The sequence below is a fragment of the Neoarius graeffei genome, chromosome 22 (genome assembly GCF_027579695.1).
Source record: "Neoarius graeffei isolate fNeoGra1 chromosome 22, fNeoGra1.pri, whole genome shotgun sequence".
Classification (NCBI taxonomy): Eukaryota; Metazoa; Chordata; class Actinopteri; order Siluriformes; family Ariidae; genus Neoarius; species Neoarius graeffei.
In genome coordinates, this window is record NC_083590.1 from 2,227,952 (window position 1) to 2,247,277 (window position 19,326).

At 43.8% G+C, this 19,326-nt stretch overlaps 1 protein-coding gene across 3 annotated transcripts in view; it reads left to right on the plus strand.

Moving 5' to 3' along the window:
• Positions 1-5,457: 5,457 nt before the first annotated feature.
• LOC132870523 (GTPase IMAP family member 8-like) overlaps positions 5,458-19,326 on the plus strand; it is a 28,399-nt gene continuing 14,530 nt past the window's right edge. For 2 of the 3 annotated variants that reach the window (XM_060904188.1, XM_060904190.1), the window contains exon 1: positions 5,458-5,482. In XM_060904188.1, coding sequence (XP_060760171.1) covers positions 5,467-5,482 — 16 coding nt within the window. In that variant the 5' untranslated portion in view covers positions 5,458-5,466. Of the gene's footprint in view, positions 5,483-5,810; positions 5,920-19,326 lie in introns of all 3 variants that reach the window. The other variant, XM_060904189.1, reaches the window with a different exon arrangement.

The following is a 19,326-nucleotide window of genomic DNA, read 5'->3' on the forward strand; positions in this document are numbered from 1 at the left end:
GATACCCGGAGGCGGTGCCTCTTCGCAATATCTCCGCACGTAGTATTGCAGAGGCCCTCTTCCACGTCATCTCCCGGGTCGGAATCCCGAAAGAGATTCTGACTGACCAAGGCACCTCGTTTATGTCACGAACACTGGCTGAACTGTATGGGCTACTGGGTATTAAGCCGATCCACACCAGCGTGTATCACCCACAGACGGACGGTTTAGTCGAACGGTTCAACCGCACCCTCAAGAATATTATCAAAAAATTCGTAAGTGAGGACGCACGTAACTGGGATAAGTGGCTCGAACCCTTGCTGTTTGCAGTGCAAGAGGTCCCCCAAGCCTCCACAGGGTTCTCCCAGTTTGAATTATTGTATGGGCGTAAGCCGCGCGGCATCTTAGATGTACTGCGGGAAAATTGGGAGGAGGGACCTTCGCAGAGCAAAAATGAAATTCAATACGTTATGGATCTGCACGCAAAACTCCACACGCTCACCCACTTAACTCAGGAGAATTTGCGGCAGGCCCAGGAACAGCAAACCCGCCTGTACAACAAGGGCACGTGCCTTAGAGAGTTCACTCCGGGAGATAAGGTACTCGTCCTGCTGCCCACGTCGAGCTCCAAATTAATCGCCAAGTGGCAAGGGCCCTTCGAGGTCACACGGCGAGTCGGGGACGTCGACTATGAGGTTAGGCGAACGGACAGGGAGGGGGCGCTACAGATCTACCACCTCAATCTGCTGAAGCTCTGGAACGAGGAGGTCCCCGTGGCGTTGGTGTCGGTAGTTCCGGAGAAGGCGGAGCTGGGGCCGGAGGTCCAAAAAGGGTCATTGGCATCTCGCACCTCTCCGGTCCCCTGTGGAGACCACCTCTCCCCGACCCAACTCACGGAGGTCGCCCAGTTGCAGGCCGAGTTTTCGGATGTGTTCTCGCCCCTGCCTGGTCGCACCAACCTCATAGAACACCACATAGAGATGCCCCCGGGGGTGGTAGTGCGTAGCCGTCCTTATAGATTACCCGAACACAAAAAAAAGGTGGTCCCGGAAGAACTTCAGGCCATGCTCGAAATGGGCATCGTCGAGGAGTCCCACAGTGACTGGAGCAGCCCGGTGGTCTTGGTTCCCAAGGCCGACGGCTCGGTCCGGTTCTGTGTGGACTATAGAAAAGTCAACGCGGTGTCTAAATTCGACGCGTACCCAATGCCTCGTATTGATGAGCTGCTCGATCGACTAGGCATGGCTCGCTTTTACTCGACACTGGATTTGACGAAGGGATATTGGCAGATCCCCTTGACTCCATTATCCCGGGAAAAAACGGCCTTTTCCACACCGTTCGGCTTACACCAGTTTGTCACACTTCCGTTTGGGCTGTTTGGGGCGCCCGCTACGTTTCAGCGGCTGATGGACCGGATCCTCCGGCCCCACGCCACCTATGCGGCCGCTTATTTGGATGACATCGTCATTTATAGTAATGACTGGCAGCGGCACCTGCAACACCTGAGGGCCGTCCTTAGGTTGCTGAGGCGGGCGGGGCTCACTGCCAACCCGAAGAAGTGTGCGATTGGGCGGGTGGAATTACGGTATCTGGGCTTCCACTTGGGTAACGGGCAGGTGCGTCCCCAAATTAATAAGACAGAAGCGATTGCGGCCTGCCCGAGGCCTAAGACCAAAAAGGGGGTGAGACAGTTCCTGGGGCTGGCTGGCTATTATCGTAGGTTTATACCTAATTATTCGGACGTCACCAGCCCGCTGACTGACCTCACTAAAAAGGGGGCGCCAGATCCAGTCCAGTGGACGGAGCAGTGCCAGCGGGCTTTCTCTGAGGTAAAGGCTGCACTGTGTGGGGGGCCACTTTTACACTCCCCTGACTTCTCTCTCCCTTTTTTGTTACAGACGGATGCGTCGGACAGAGGGCTGGGGGCCGTTTTGTCCCAGCAGGTGGGGGGAGAGGATCGCCCAGTATTATACATAAGCCGGAAGCTGTCGGTGCGTGAGGGGCGCTACAGCACTATCGAGAAAGAGTGTCTGGCGATCAAGTGGGCGGTCCTCGCCCTCCGTTACTACCTGCTGGGGCGCTCTTTCACCCTCTGTTCGGACCACGCGCCCCTCCAGTGGCTCCACCGCATGAAGGATGCCAACGCGCGGATCACCCGTTGGTATCTAGCGCTCCAACCTTTCAACTTCAAGGTGGTCCACAGGCCGGGGGCGCAGATGGTCGTTGCGGACTTCCTCTCCCGTCGGGGGGGGGGGGGGGAGTCGGCTGCGGGCCGGACGGGCGCCCGGCCTGAGTCGGGCGGTGGGGGTATGTGGCAGCGGGGGCATGGTCAAGCGCCGGTCTGTGACAGGAGGGCGGAGTTGGGGAAGGTAAGTGGCAGAATCGCTTCACCTGAGTGTGATTAATCTATGTTTTGTGTGTTCTCCCCAGTAAACTGGGCTATTTAAGGAGGGAGAGCGAGAGCAGAGGGTCTCTCTCCACAAGCCGAGGACCGGAATGTGTGTGCGTGCGTGGCTGAGAGAGAAACGTTTTCCCACTGAAAAGTGAAAATAAAAGAGTTTTGCGAACTCAGTCTCTGTCCTGCCGTCCTCTGTGCTCCACCCACTTCTACGGAACGTTACAGATGGATATGCTTTAAATTACTCCTGTATTTTGGGTGAACGTTTCCCAGAGTAAAGTAAAATGCAGAAATTTTGTGTACTGTTTTCCTAGATCCTAGAGGGTTAACAATCTCAAATTCATCGTTATAAAAGTGAAGTCTCAAAAAGAAATCACTATCCCAATGAGAATCCTTACATATAGTCCCATCACAGAAATCTTCCAAACATCCATCATCAACTACGGTCCGATTGATTATGTGCTCTAGAGTGGACTTTTCTCCTAGTATTACTTTCAGTGTCTCTAACAAGGGAGCATATTGATAAGTATGCTTTTTACCATTTTCTTCAATATTAAGAGTACATTCAACAGATTCAATCAAATTTAGATGTTCAATGCAGTATTTTTCTAGTTTGTAGGGAGTATTCACTGCGTTAAAACATTGTTCAAATAGAGTATCCTCACTAAACATAGACAGGGGCAAAGTACTAACATCAACTCCACGTTCTTCTAAGAATTTTTCAAATATTTCTGTGAAAGAAACTTGGAAAAAGATTAGCAGTGTTTCAAACCCATAAATAACATCTGTTGGTACACATTTTTGAATAACATATTTTTCCTGAAGATACAAAGCAAATATCGCCAACCATCTTGTGAGTGTTTCAATTAGTGCATTTAAAAGTTCTGATGTAGATACTTGAGAAGCCTGTTCAATTTCTCCACTGGGAGGAGTCTCTGTTGCTTCCAAATATCCTTGACAGTTTCTGTGTTTTTTGCGGATGTGGTTCTGTAATGATTTCACTCTTGAAAATGTACGTGGGCAGCCATCAAATCCACAAGTAACTGAAAATGCCTCTAGGTTTTCGTGAAAAAGCTTCAGGTGCTTTAAAAGTTTGTTGTGAGTGGGTTTTTTGATTGGACAAAACGTGCACTGAAAAATGTTGTCCATTCATATGGGCCTACCAATGAAACTGTCCTTTGCATGCCCTAGTCCAGCTTCTTCAAGCCATTCACAAACTTGTGACACTGACCATAAATGTGCCATACCTGTTGAAAATATAAACATGAATTAGAAAAATCATTCAATTTACTTATGAATACCAAAAACATGTAAGCAGCAACATAACTTAGAAAAACGTTGCTTGGTTTTGAAATGCAGCTATTCAGCTACTCACAAAATGGTGCCCGACCTGTTTGCTATAGCTAGCGATAGCTAAGAATATTCAACTTTTCATTTTGTAAAATTGGGATATAAACTTCGTTTCGTCACCCCCACAAATGGCTAATGTTTTTGGTTGATAAGGAGACTAAACTGGTGTAGAACAAGCACTCTTACAAACACTTACCGAAAGGTTAATATGTTAATAAAATCTTCTGGCAGCTTCCACAAAACGCGACCTCCTCCTCCAGCAGAAATTCAGGCGAAAAGGCAGAGTGGAGAGAACATTCCGCGAGACGGCGGTCGCGCGCGAGAATGTTCAGAGCAGATTCTGGAATGTTCGGCTCAGAGAGGCTGCTCTGACACTCAATGTCTTTGAAATAATTTGCGTTTTAGGCATTATTTGTGCAGGAAAAATTATGCACAAACTGTTTTAGAAATACTAAACAACTATTGCTGGTGACCTGATCACAGTATCCCAATGCCTAATTTGTGCGTAGGTGTGTTCAGTGTGCATCATGACACCTCAAGTAGGCATAGATATATCCAAATAACTAGAAAATTATTGTTGTTTGAGCAGTGAAGACAGATTTGTGTAAAAATAGCCTATGTGCATTGACCAGCAAATAGTAAGAAAATGCCAGGCTCTGAAGAACCATTTCCAATGTGAAGAACCTTTCGCATAATGTAATGGTTCATCACAGAGTTTTGACTCTCCATGGAACCATCCAGAGATTTGAAGAACCACTGAAGCACCTTTATTTTTTAGAGTGTATGAGTATCTTTGGTGTGATTCAGATCTGGGCAGCGCTTCTGTATGTTCAGCAAACCAGCCAAGAGGCTAAAGACTTTACACAGTTTTTTCCAAACAAACCATGTAAGTTGAGTAATGCTGTTGAATTTAGATAATGTTTAGCTAAAAGATGACAAATAGATGTCAGTTTAGTGAGTTAAGCTAGCTAGCTAACTTAGAGGCGGTAGTAACTAGTTACATTTACTCTGTTACATTTACTTGAGTAACTTTTTGGATAAATTGTACTCTTAAGAGTTGCTTTGTTGCAAAATACGTTTGACTTTTACTTGAGTAATATTATTCTAAAGTAACAATACTCTTACTTGAGTAACATTACTATTTTGGCTACTCTAAGATTACTCACTTCTGGGTAGAAAATAAGAATATAAATGTATTTGTGTTCCTTTGACTGTTATTTTTGTAAAGATTTAATTTATTTTTGTGGTAGTTAAAGTTTAAAGTACATGAATTTGCTGATTATTATTACTGTATTCCTAATTCTATTTCAAAATGTTGCTTTCCACATGTTTTTTAATCTTTATTGCCACAACAGAAAGAGCAGGGTGAGAGAGGAGACAGTGGACCAGAGGCCAACAGGGAGGATTATGCAGGGTCACAGATGAGAAGAGAATATAACTAGCTATGTCACTACTACTATTCTTAATTCTATTTATAAATTTTACTTTATAGGATTTATAGATTTTGACAGTATATCATTTTAAAGAACTAAAGTCGGTTCCCTGGTGCTGTGCTGTTTGTGGTTATGTGGTTCTTTAGCTGCTGAGGTGCAACTGAATGCAAGAGGATGATAAATCACTCAATAGACCTCTGAACAATTTGTCCCCCTCACTTCTAAAATGATGGCCACACCCCTGAGTGTGACGTTTCCCCGGACAGTTAAAGTTGCTTTCACTTTCCATTTCAGCGCTGTTACGAAATGGCCTCGAGTGAAGGTAAGCAGCAACACGTCTTTTATTCAGAGTACTATATCACACGCTTTAAAATGTTAAAAGTTTTCATCATTTGTTAAAACTCGTTTCACTCTTCAGCCATATACGGGTTTTATAGGACTATTTTATAAGATCAGCCATGTCAGTATTTTTCTCCAGACTCCTCTGAGAAAGTTACTGAACCGCTTCCTGTTTTTCACTGAACTCAGAAGAGTCGCCCGGGAATCTTAGTCCGGAGGCCTGTGTCCGGGATTTAAAACAAGAAAAATAATTATGCAGATGTCACCTCGTACTGAGAAAAAAACCCTCTGATCTAATGTCCTTTGATCAGGAGGACAGAGTGACAAGAGGAGCCTTGTGATCATGCGTCTAACAAGCGAGAGCAGAATGAAAAAACAGGCCGAGGTTCAAGGAGCATTTAGAAACCAGAGTTAAAGCAGGTAATGTGTAAAATTAGAGGAGCGCTGGACTGGAACTGATCTGATACTGAGGGACGGAACTGTCTCTTTTTGCAGTTAATTTTAACTCCCTCTCATACACATACAGTGCTGAGTGTAAATGAGTGCACCCCCTTTGAAAAGTAACATTTTAAACAATATCTCATTTAACACAAACAATTTCCAAAATGTTGACAAGACAAAGTTTAATATAACATCTGTTTAACTTATAACGGGAAAGTAAGGTTAATAATATAACTTAGATTACACATTTTTCAGTTTTACTCAAATTAGGGTGGTGCAAAAATGAGTACACCCCACAACAAAAACTACTACATCTAGTACTTTGTATGGCCGCCATGATTTTTAATGACAGCACCAAGTCTTCTAGGCATGGAATGAACAAGTTGGTGACAGTTTGCAACATCAATCTTTTTCCATTCTTCAACAACGACCTCTTTTAGTGACTGGATGCTGGATGGAAAGTGATGCTCAACTTGTCTCTTCAGAATTCCCCATAGGTGTTCGATTGGGTTCAGATCAGGAGACATACTTGGCCACTGAATCACTTTCACCCTGTTCTTCTTCAGAAATCCAACAGTGGCCTTAGATGTGTGTTTAGTCATGTTGGAAAACTGCACAATGACCAAGGGCACGGAGTGATGGTAGCATCTTCTCTTTCAGTATAGAGCAATACATCTGTGAATTCATGATGCCATCAATGAAATGCAGCTCCCCAACACCAGCAGCACTCATGCAGCCCCACATAAGGACACTGCCACCACCATGTTTCACTGTAGGCACCATGCATTTTTCTTTGTATTCCTCACCTTTGCGACGCCATACAGTTTTGAAGCCATCAGTTCCAAAAACATTTATCTTGGTCTCATCACTCCAGAGTATAGAGTCCCAGTAGTCTTCATCTTTGTCAGCATGGGCCCTGGCAAACTCTAGGCAGGCTTTTTTTTTGTGCCTGGGCTTTTCGTGGACGGCATCCATGCATGCCATTCCTCTGCAGTGTACGCCATATTGTGTCACGGGAAATAGTCACCCCAGTTTGGCTTTCTACTTCTTTAGATAACTGCAGTGAACTTGCATGCCAATTTTCTTCAGCCCTTCTCATCAGAAGATGCTCCTGTCGAGGTGTTAACTTCCGTGTACGACCTGGACATCTCTGTGAGATGGTTGCAGTTCCATCTTTCTTAAATTTTTGTACCACTTTTGCTACAGTATTCTCAACTCATCTCATCTCATCTCATTATCTGTAGCCGCTTTATCCTGTTCTACAGGGTCGCAGGCAAGCTGGAGCCTATCCCAGCTGACTACGGGCGAAAGGCGGGGTACACCCTGGACAAGTCGCCAGGTCATCACAGGGCTGACACATAGACAACCATTCACACTCACATTCACACCTATGGTCAATTTAGAGTCACCAGTTAACCTAACCTGCATGTCTTTGGACTGTGGGGGAAACCGGAGCACCCGGAGGAAACCCACGCGTACACGGGGAGAACATGCAAACTCCGCACAGAAAGGCCCTCGCCGGCCCCGGGGCTCGAACCCAGGACCTTCTTGCTGTGAGGCGACAGCGCTAACCACTACACCACCGTGCCGCCTGCTACAGTATTCTGACTGATAATTAAAGCTTTGCTGATGTTCTTGTAGCCTTCACCTTTGTGGTGTAAAGAAATTATTTTCTTTGGGGAATTGTGAAGAGACAAGTTGAGCATCGCTCTCCATCCAGCATCCAGTCACTAAAAGAGGTCATTGAAGAATGGAAAAAGATTGATGTTGCAAAATGTTGCCAACTTGTTCATTCCATGCCTAGAAGACTTGGTGCTGTCATTAAAAATCATGGAGGCCATACAAAGTGCTAGATGTAGTAGTTTTTGTTGTGGGGTGTACTCATTTTTGCACCACCCTAATTTGAGTAAAACTGAAAAATGTGTAATCTAAGTTATATTTGGCATGAAATTTCAAAATGTCTCACTTTCGACATTTGATATGTTGTCTATGTTCTATTGTGAATACAATATCAGTTTTTGAGATTTGTAAATTATTGCATTCTGTTTTTATTTACAATTTGTACTTTGTCCCAACTTTTTTGGAATTGGGGTTGTAGAAGTCATATTTTTAATTTGTAACCTCTTAATACTTAAAACATTATAAGCCCATTTCTTTAATATTGATTTATTTCATAAGTGCTATGACACGTTCATAAAACGCTACCCAGCTTTTTCAGTAGGATGAGCACACAGAGTTGCATTGATGTAGCTTTATGTAGTTTCTGAGAAAACTTATCCAGATTGAGTCCAATTGTACAAAGTCCAGTAATGAAAATCAAGGGCCATAACTCTGAAAATAATATTTTATTGTAAATGATTTTCAAACACAACTTAAATCATGACCATTAATATAAGCATATAAAGTTTCATTGATGTAGCTCATGTAGTTTCTGAGAAAACTCATCCATATTGAAACAGACGGATGGACTCCATTCCTACAGTGGGGAAAATAATTATTTGATCCCCTGCTAATTTTGTAAGTTTGCCTGGTTACAAAGAAATGACCAGCCTATAATTTTTATGGTACTTTTATTTTCACAAGTAGAGACAGAATAGGTGGCACGGTGGTGTAGTGGTTAGCGCTGTTGCCTCACAGCAAGAGGGTCCGGGTTCGAGCCCCGTGGCCGGCGAGGACCTTTCTGTGTGGAGTTTGCATGTTCTCCCCGTGTCCGCGTGGGTTTCCTCCGGGTGCTCCGGTTTCCCCCACAGTCCAAAGACATGCAGGTTAGGTTAACTGGTGACTCTAAATTGACCGTAGGTGTGATTGTGAGTGTGAATGGTTGTCTGTGTCTATGTGTCAGCCCTGTGATGACCTGGCGACTTGTCCAGGGTGTACCCCGCCTTTCGCCCGTAGTCAGCTGGGATAGGCTCCAGCTTGCCTGCGACCCTGTAGAAGGATAAAGTGGCTAGAGATAATGAGATGAGATGAGATGAGAGACAGAATAGGTGGCACGGTGGTGTAGTGGTTAGCGCTGTTGCCTCACAGCAAGAGGGTCCGGGTTCGAGCCCCGTGGCCGGCGAGGACCTTTCTGTGTGGAGTTTGCATGTTCTCCCCGTGTCCGCGTGGGTTTCCTCCGGGTGCTCCGGTTTCCCCCACAGTCCAAAGACATGCAGGTTAGGTTAACTGGTGACTCTAAATTGACCGTAGGTGTGAATGTGAGTGTGAATGGTTGTCTGTGTCTATGTGTCAGCCCTGTGATGACCTGGCGACTTGTCCAGGGTGTACCCTGCCTTTCGCCCGTAGTCAGCTGGGATAGGCTCCAGCTCGCCTGCGACCCTGTAGAACAGGATAAAGCAGCTAGAGATAATTAGATGAGATGAGACAGAATATCATCAAAAAAGTCCACATATAAAGGTTATAAATTCATTTGTATTTGATTGAACGCAATAAATATTTGATCGCCGACAAACCAGCAAGAATTCTGGCTACCACAGACCAGTTACTGTCTGTGCCCATGAGCCACACAGATTAGTCTGTCACTTTAAGAAAGTACTCCTAAGTTCTACTTGTTATGGTTATAAGACACCTGCCAACAGAATGAACCTCTTCCAACCTCTCCACCACCATGGGCAAGACCAAAGAACTTTCAAAGGACATCAGAAACAAGATTGTAGACCTGCACAAGGCTGGAATGGGCTACAAGACCATCAGCAAGAACCTTGGTGAGAAGGAGACAACTCTTGGTGCAATTATTAGAAAATGGAAGAAATATAAAATGACCAACAATCGCCCTCGGCCTGGCGCTCCATGCAAGCTCTCACCTCATGGGGTAAGGATGATCATGAGAAGAGTGAGGGATCAGCCCAGAACTACATGGGAGGAGCTTGTTAAAGATCTCAAGGCAGCTGGGACCATAGTCACCAAGAAAACCATGGAGCACTTGCATGTGACGTCACAGCTGATCCAGATTGTGACAGACGTCATCGTGTCGGTCAAACGCCATATTCCGCCTTCTACTTCTACTTCTGCTTTTACTTCTACCTTTTCTTCTGGAAAACCCTACTATATACAATTCTACTACAACGGCTGCGGCTACAAGCTCTCCCTACCTGTGCACGTTTTTTATGTTTTTTGTGTGTATTTTTGCGTGTTGTTCGTCTGTACCGGACTTCAATATCCACTACAACCGTATGGACTTACTGGACATTGGTTTCCAGCAGAAAATGACGGTTTGTAGCGATTTCCATCGCATGCACAACATTCCGGACGAGAAAAAAAAAATATTCCAGATGAGATAGCGAGCGAGACCAGCGGGGTCTCCGTGGATTGTTATTGGAAGCAAAGCGAAGGAGGCGGTGCCGGGAGCCGAAGCAAAAGCGAGGCTACAGGCAGAGCCGGCCTGTTGACTAAGCTCAGAAAACAGCTACTCAAACCTCCACTGCCAAGCCTCTACCTCTCCAACGCCAGATCCATGTAAACAAGACGGACGATTTGGAATTACCTTATTCTATTCTATAATTGGCTGGTCAGTGCTATACTCAATACTTAAGTGACTTACCCATCCAATGAGGATTATTTTCTTGTTTACAAGATGCCACATCTGAGTCGCTGACAAATCCTGAATTTCTGTAAAGAAAACTGTCCAGAGATTTATAGGCATGCAGTGCTTCACCACTGAACAGCGAGGGAAAGTTAATGAGGTAATCATACACGTCCAGGTATTCCGCTGGCAGTTCAAAATCCGGTCGTGAAAACTCCATCCGGTAAGCCATAAGGGTCACAAATCTGTAGATTGTTTATTTTAGACATATATCTAGTTATATGTTCATTAGAAAAATGAGCCGTGTAGTCCGTCGGTTGAAATTGATCCATTCTGTACACGAGTGCAGCAGTATTCAGTGGTGTTTTTGACCAACAAGATGGGGGTTGTGTACTTTCCGGTCACGTGACTGCAAGATCTCTATTGGTAACATACTATGCCGTAATGGATTGAAATCCTGCAGTGCCCGCAAGGTCCCTCTACTCAAGAAGGCACATGTACAGCCCCATCTGAAGTTTGCCAGTGAGCACCTAAATGATTCAGAGAAGGCTCGGGAGAAGGTGATGTGGTCAGATGAATCCAAAATTGAACTCTTTGGCATCAACTCAACTCATTATGTTTGGAGGGAGAGAAATGCTGAATACAATCGCAAGAACACCATCCCCACCATCACGCACAGAGGTGGAAACATTATACTTTGGGGCTGTTTCTCTGCTAAGGGTACAGGACGACTTCACTGCATGGAGGGGCTGATGGACGGGGCCATGTACCATAAGATCTTGGAAGAGAACCTCCTTCCCTCAGTCAGAGCACTGAAGATGGGTCGTGGATAGGTCTTTCAGGATGACAGTGACCCAAAACATACAGCCAAAGCAACAACGGAGTGGCTCAAGAAGAAGCACATTAAGGTTGTGGCCTAGCCAGTCTCCAGACCTTTAATCCTATAGAAAATTTGTGGAGGGAGCTGAAACTTCGAGTTGCCAAGCGACAGCCTCAAAACCTTCAGAATTTGGAGAGAATCTGTAAAGAGAAGTGGACCAAAATCCCTCCTGAGATGTGTGCAAACCTGGTGACCAACTACAAGAAATTTCTGTGCTTGCCAGCAAGGGTTTCTCCACCAAGTACTAAGTCATGTTTTGTTGAGGGACCAAATACTTATTTCACTCAATCAAATGCAAATGAATTTATAACCTTTAATATGTGTATTTTTTCTGGAATTTTTTCTTGATATTCTGTCTCTATTTGTTAAAATAAAAGTGCCATAAAAATTATAGACCCTTATTTCTTTGTAACCAGGCAAACTTACAAAATCTGCAGGGGATAAAATAATTATTTCCCCACTGTATATGCCCCTGTGCACTTCATGGCGGAGGATAATAACCCAACAATATGACCCATCAGCCTTAACCCAGCGTTTGGGTTGAAAAAACAACCCAGCATTTTCGAGGGTACTGTTCAGTCATGGCTTAAACAATTCAGTAGGGCTCCAGATAAAGCTGTCATCTATAAGAGTGATGTAAAAGGACATTGGCTTGCAGCATTGAGCGATGTAGAAGTCATATTTTTAATTTTGCTGAATGTTTATGGGTGTAGCAACAGGGATCAAAAGAAGTTACTGTGAGCAAATATCAATGATGTCAAAGTTTTTAAAGCAAAATATTTAACAGAATTTATTTTTGTTGGAGGAAACGTTAACATCAGTCCTGACTGGCTGGCTGGACTGGTTCTCATCTCATTATATTGATCACCATTTTAATGAAACAGTGGATATAAAAAGTATACACACCCTGTTAAAATGATCGGTTTTTCTGATGTAAAAAAATGAGACCACAATAAATAATTTAAAAAATTTTCCCACCTTTAATGTGACCTATAACCTGTACAAGTCAATTGAAAATCAAACAAATCTATTCGGGGGAAAAACATAAAAAATAAAAAAATGTACAATGAGCTGGTTGCATAAATGTACACACCCTTAAACTAATACTTTGTTGAAGCACCTTTTGATTTAATTACAGCAGGGGTGGCCAACCAGTCGGAGCCCAAGAGCCACAATTCTTACTGTGTTACGGCAAAGAGCCACATCGGCACATGAACATGGGCACACAAATATTACCCTCCTTCTGCACGCGCGGACACACACACACACACACAGCCACATTGATGTCACACTCCAACTTAACCAATGCCCCACACCAACATGATAATGATGCATTTACTGCAGTACCAAGACCACAGGCCAGTCATTTTCAACAGTGGCGACTGGTGAAGAAAACTGTAGGTGGGGCACAAAGGCAGACATTGTTTACATGTGGGGATTCCCCCCATTGGGGGGGCTCCGGGGGGCCTCCCCCGAAAAATTTTGGATTTCTTAGATGCAATTTCCTGTATTCTAGTGCATTTTGGAGTTACCTGTTTAACATCGAAAATGCAAAAGCCATTTTGATTCAGCTTGAATTCTCAATTGCATGACCTGCACAAGACCTGCATTCAAATAAATAAGTATTCAAATAAATACAGTCAGTCGGAAAATGGAAATTACAAAGTGCTAATTTAATTTCCTCAAACAGTACAAGCTCCATAGGCACTGGGAACAGTGATCAGTGCAAGTGCAAATATAGATAAAATATAATACAATGCTCAAATTTTTGAAAGAAGAACACACACGCACACATACAAATTGATAACTGGAAAACAAATGAACAAATACATAATGTATATACACTACATGACTTTTTAACGTGATTAACTTGTGTTTATGAAGTTCACTCCCTTTCGCAGGGATGTGATTTGGGGCTGGTGAAATTATCTGAAAATTTTAGCCGGGGGTCTGGGGGCCGCAGGCCCCCAGCTGGTCCAGGGCAGCGGCCTAGTGGGGGGACAAGGGGGGAAGCCCCCCGAAGCTCCTGGGTTCTGGGGTTTTCTGACTTAAAAATTGTACTAAAATGGCAAGCAAACACACAAGAAAAAACTTGTCATGATTAACAAATTCAAGCCAATTTAATGGTCAACATGCAACTCTGACACACACGCTCACTCTCTCTCACACACACACACACTCTCGCTCACACACACACACACACACTCACTCACACACACTCTCTCACTCACACACACTCTCTCTCTCTCTCACTCTCACACACTCTCTCTCACTCTCACTCACACACACACACACACACTCCCTCTCACACACACACACCCCAAAGAACCAGCGCGAGCAGGGCCCGCTAGCCCCGCGCCTTGTGACGTAATTCGCCCCGAGGCGAGCCGCGGTTTTTCTCCAACCATTCCCAGCGGAACTTTTTTTTCACTATTCTGTCGATTTCTTTAACTCGATTTGCATCTTTACGCCTCGATCACGGAGGCTGCCATCTTTCAACTCTTTGTTTGAAGCGAGCTTACGTACAGCTATCTAACAAGTGCGTTCATTGGTTGTTACAGAGCGATGAGCCAATCACGTACCTCGTTTCATCTTATTGACGTAATTACGTCATTTACGCAATTACGTCATTGAGATGAAACGAGGTACGTGATTGGCTCATCGCTCTGTAACAACCAATGAACGCGCTTGTTAGATAGCTGTATGTAAGCTCGCTTCAAACAAAGATTTGAAAGATGGCAGCCTCCGTGATCGAGGCGTAAAGATGCAAATCCGAGGCTGCCATCTTTCAAACAAAGTCAGAACGAATAGGATACGAATGTGGATGAGGGAAAAATCGGAAAAAATTTTTTCTTCAAGTTTTGAGGTGAAAAAAGCGGAATTCCGCGAATTCGCGGAAAAATCACATCCCTGCTTTCGGAAAGTCCTGGTCGATTTTAGCATGTAGTGAGCTGAAGTGACGCTGAAGATTTGAAGCCTTGAAATGCGACAATGACGACTGACATAGAAGGCAGAATAGCTTGCCATAACGTTCAACGAAAAAATATAAATCCTCCCACTCTGTTAAAACGTCCTGTTTTCATCTTCATATTTTCTTTTTGAAGTGCATTTTTTCCTGCCATTTTGAGATCTGAAATTTAGCACATCATCTCACGCACCTGCGCATTTGTCATGATGTGAAAATACCGTAATGAAACCAAGCGAAGCACCTTTAATAAAATAACCGTAATTAACTGCAGTGAAGCGAAAACGCACATAAAACCACAAACGAACACCAACTTGGACATGAAGGTGAGAGCCGCATGACACCAGGTAAAGAACCGCATGCGGCTCGCGAGCCGCGGGTTGGCCACCTATGAATTACAGCATTCAGTCTTTTTGGGTTCACACCTGCCATCGATTAAAATGACTCTGATTAACCCCAAATAAAGATCAGACATTTACTCAGTTGCATCCTCCAGCAAAAGCCAGGGTTCACAGAGAGCTTACAAAGCATCAGAGGGATCTCATTGTTGAAAGGTATCAGTCAGGAGACGGGTACAAAAACATTTCCATGCCATTAGATATACCGTACCATGGAGCACAGTGAGGACTGTCATCAAGAAGTGGAGAAGAGATGGGACAACAGTGACATTACCGAGAACTGGACGTCCCTCCAAAATTGGTGAAAAGACAAGACGAAAACTGGTCAGTGAGGATGACGAGAGGCCTACAGCAACACTGAAGGAGCTGCAGGAATTTCTGGCAAGTACTGGTTGTGAACTACATGTGACAAACAATCTCCCGTATTCTCCATATGTCTGGACTATGAGGTAGGGTCAAAGAAAAACATCCAGGCCCGGCTAAATTTTGCAAAAAAATACATCAACTCTCCCAAAAGCATGTGGGAAAATGTGTTCTGGTCTGTTGAACTTTTTGTCCACAATTCCAAAAGGTACAATGGTGCTTGAAAGTTTGTGAACCCTTTAGAATTTTCTATATTTCAGCATAAATATGACCTAAAACATCATCAGATTTTCACACAAGTCCTAAAAGTAGATAAATGGCCCTTTTCCACTACCCTTTGTCAGCTCACTTCAGCTCACTTCAGCTCACTTCAGCCCGACACGGCTCGCGTTTCGACTACCAAAAAACAGCACGACTCAGCTCGTTTCAGCCCTGCTTAACCCCTAAAACTCGCACCGTTTTGGAGTGGGGCTGATGCGAGCCAAACCGTGCCGAGTGAGGCTGGGGGCGTGAGCAGACACTCCCCTGTGCACTGATTGGTGAGGAGGAGTGTCCTCACATGCCCACACACGCCCCGCGAGCACGCTGGGATCTGTAAACACCGCAAACCCGGAAGAAGGAGAATTACGAGAATTTCTGAAGCCTTATGCACCTCGCCTCATCTATACGCTCTTGCCAGTATCTGTTGGCGTTGTCGGTGACAACAAGCCACAGCACCAAGACCAGCAACACTAACGACTCCATGTCCTCCATGTTTATTGTTTACTATTCGGGTTGTGAGACTACCGCTTAAAAGCTCACTGATGTCACTGTTTGCGCCGCTTAACGACATCACCTGACGTCCACCCACTTTCACTAACTCCACCCAATGTGTCCACCCACTTCCAGCCAGCACGGTTCAGCGCGGTTGTAGTCGAAATGCAACTTCAATAGCCCCGCTCAGCTCGACTCAGCCCAACTCGGCACGGCACGGCTCAGCCGCGTTGGTAGTGGAAAAGCGGCATTAGAGAACCCAGTTAAACAAATGAGACAAAAATATTATACTTGGTCATTTATTTATTGTGGAAAGTGATCCAATATTACATATCTGTGAGTGGCAAAAGTATGTGAACCTTTGCTTTCAGTATCTGGTGTGACCCCCTTGTGCAGCAATAACTGCAACTAAACGTTTGCGGTAACTGTTGATCAGTCCTGCACACCAGCTTGGAGGAATTTTAGCCCGTTCCTCCGTACAGAACAGCTTCAACTCTGGGATGTTGGTGGATTTCCTCACATGAACTGCTTGCTTCAGGTCCTTCCACAACATTTCCATTGGATTAAGGTCAGGACTTTGACTTGGCCATTCCAAAACATTAACTTTATTCTTCTTTAACCATTCTGTGGTAGAATGACTTGTGTGCTTAGGGTTGTTGTCTTGCTGCATGACCCACCTTCTCTTGAGATTCAGTTCATGGACAGATATCCTGACATTTTCCTTTAGAATTCACTGGTATAAGTCAGAATTCATTGTTCCATCAATGATGGCAAGCCGTCCTGGCCCAGATGCAGCAAAACAGGCCCAAACCATGATACTACCACCACCATGTTTCACAGATGGGATAAGGTTCTTATGCTGGAATGCAGTGTTTTCCTTTCTCCAAACATAACGCTTCTCATTTAAACCAAAAAGTTCTATTTTAGTCTCATCCATCCACAAAACATTTTTCCAATAGCCTTCTGGCTTGTCCATGTGATCTTTAGCAAAATGTGGATGAGCAGCAATGTTCTTTTTGGAGAGCAGTGGCTTTCTCCTTACAACCCTGCCATGCACTCCATTGTTGTTCAGTGTTCTCCTGATGGTGGACTCATGAACATTAACATTAGCCAATGTGAGAGAGGCCTTCAGTTGCTTAGAAGTTACCCTGGGTTCCTTTGTGATCTCGCCGACTATTACACGCCTTGCTCTTGGAGTGATCTTTGTTGGTCGCCCACTCCTGGGGAGGGTAACAATGGTCTTGAATTTCCTCCATTTGTACACAATCTGTCTGACTGTGGATTGGTGGAGTCCAAACTCTTTAGAGATGGTTTTGTAACCTTTTCCAGCCTGATGAGCATCAACAACGCTTTTTCTGAGGTCCTCAGAAATCTCCTTTGTTCGTGCCATGATACACTTCCACAAACATGTGTTGTGAAGATCAGACTTTGATAGATCCCTGTTCTTTAAATAAAACAGGGTGCCCACCCACACCTGATTGTCATCCCATTGATTGAAAACACCTGACTCTAATTTCACCTTCAAATTAACTGCTAATCCTAGAGGTTCACATACTTTTGCCACTCACAGATATGTAATATTGGATCATTTTCCTCAATAAATAAATGACCAACTATAATATTTTTTTGTCTCATTTGTTTAACTGGGTTCTCTTTATCTACTTTTAGGACTTGTGTGAAAATCTGATGATGCTTTAGGTCATATTTATGCAGAAATGTAGAAAATTCTAAAGGGTTCACAAACTTTCAAGCACCACTGTATGTTTGGCACTGCGCATCACCAAAAGAACACCATACCCACGGTGAAGCATGATGGTGGCAGCATCATGTTTTGGGGTTGTTTTTCTTCAGCTGGAACAGGGGCTTTAGTCAAGGTGGAGGGAATTATGAACAGTTCTAAATACCAGTCAATTTTGACCCAAAACCTTCAGGTGTCTGCTAGAAAACTGAAGATGAAGAGGAATTTCATCTTTCAGCACGACAATGACCCCAAGCATACATCAAAATCAACAAAAGAATGGCTTCACCAGAATAAAATTTAAGTTTTGGAATGGCCTAGCCAGAACCCAGACCAAAACCCAATTGAAAATCTGTGGGGTGACCTGAAGAGGGCTGTGCACAACAGATGCCCTCGCAATCTGACAGATTTGGAGCGCTTTTGCAAGGAAGAGTGGGCAAATATTACCAAGTCTAGATGTGGCAGGCTGATAGACTCTGACCTAAAAAGACTGAATGCTGTAATTAAATCAAAAGGTGCTTCAGCAAAGTATTAGTTTAAGGGTGTGCACACTTATGCAACCAACTTATTGTGCGTTTTTTACTTTTTATGTTTTCCCCCAACAGATTTGTTTGTTTTTCAACTGTCCAGGTTATAGGTCACATTTAAGGTGGGAAAAGTTTTGAAATTATTTATCGTGGTCTCATTTTTTTCCATCAGAAAAACCAATCATTTTAATGGGGTGTGTATACTTTTTATATCCACTGCAAGTGATTTTTGCCAGTTAAATGCTTTAATGCTTTTTAAAGGAGCTTTTAAGCAGAAGAACTGAAACCTTGTTGGGGCAAATTTGGAAGATTTTGGAAAGTCTGGGACTGTTTTTTTTTAACTAGAGCTGGTGTTAGGTCTAGACCCAAGACAAAATGGCTGGTGGGAAGGGGAACAAAGAAAGAGGGGAGAAAGACAATGATCAAACTGTATCAATGGTACATCTACAAGAACTGCTGGAACAACAAAAACTCTTTTACAAAGAACTTTTATTACAGCAGGAAAGCAATTTTAAAACTTGTGTTAGTACCATTATGGAGACATGTAATAAAAGGATTGATGACATGCTAAAAGACTTGCAAGACTTAAGAACAAGTTTACAATTTACACAAAAGGAGTTGGATGATATTAAATGTGAAAATAAAGGAATTCAAGCTAGCTGTAAATCACAAAGAACAGATATTGATCGACTGGCTGAATCCATGCTGATATTGGACGAAAAAGCTGACATCCTCGACAGGCAAGCAAGGAGAGCAAATATAATCATCGATGGAATTCCAGAGGCAGAAAAAGAGAACAATTTAGCCACAGAAGAAAAGGTTCTGGAAATATTTAAAGAGAAACTCAACCTGGACCCAAAGACAATCACAGTGGAACAAGCATGGCGTACTGGAAATGTGAATATCTCTAGCGATGGCACTCAAGGCAGGCCACGTCCAGTCATCGTGAGATTCCATCGTACAAAGGATAGAGACATGGTACTAAGGAACGCAAGAAAATTGAAAGGGACTAGGATTTTTATAAATGAGGATTATCCAGAGGCGGTGAGACAAAGAAGGAAGGAGCTCTTGCCTAAAATGAAAGAAGCCAGAGAGAGGGGGGACATTGCTTTTCTGCGCTATGACAAACTAATAATCCAGCAAGGAGAGAAAAAAGACTCCACAGACGAGTAATAAGATATGACACTCAAAAAAGGACTTTTGTTTTTTTTATTGACACAAATGTTTTCTACTGCAGGGC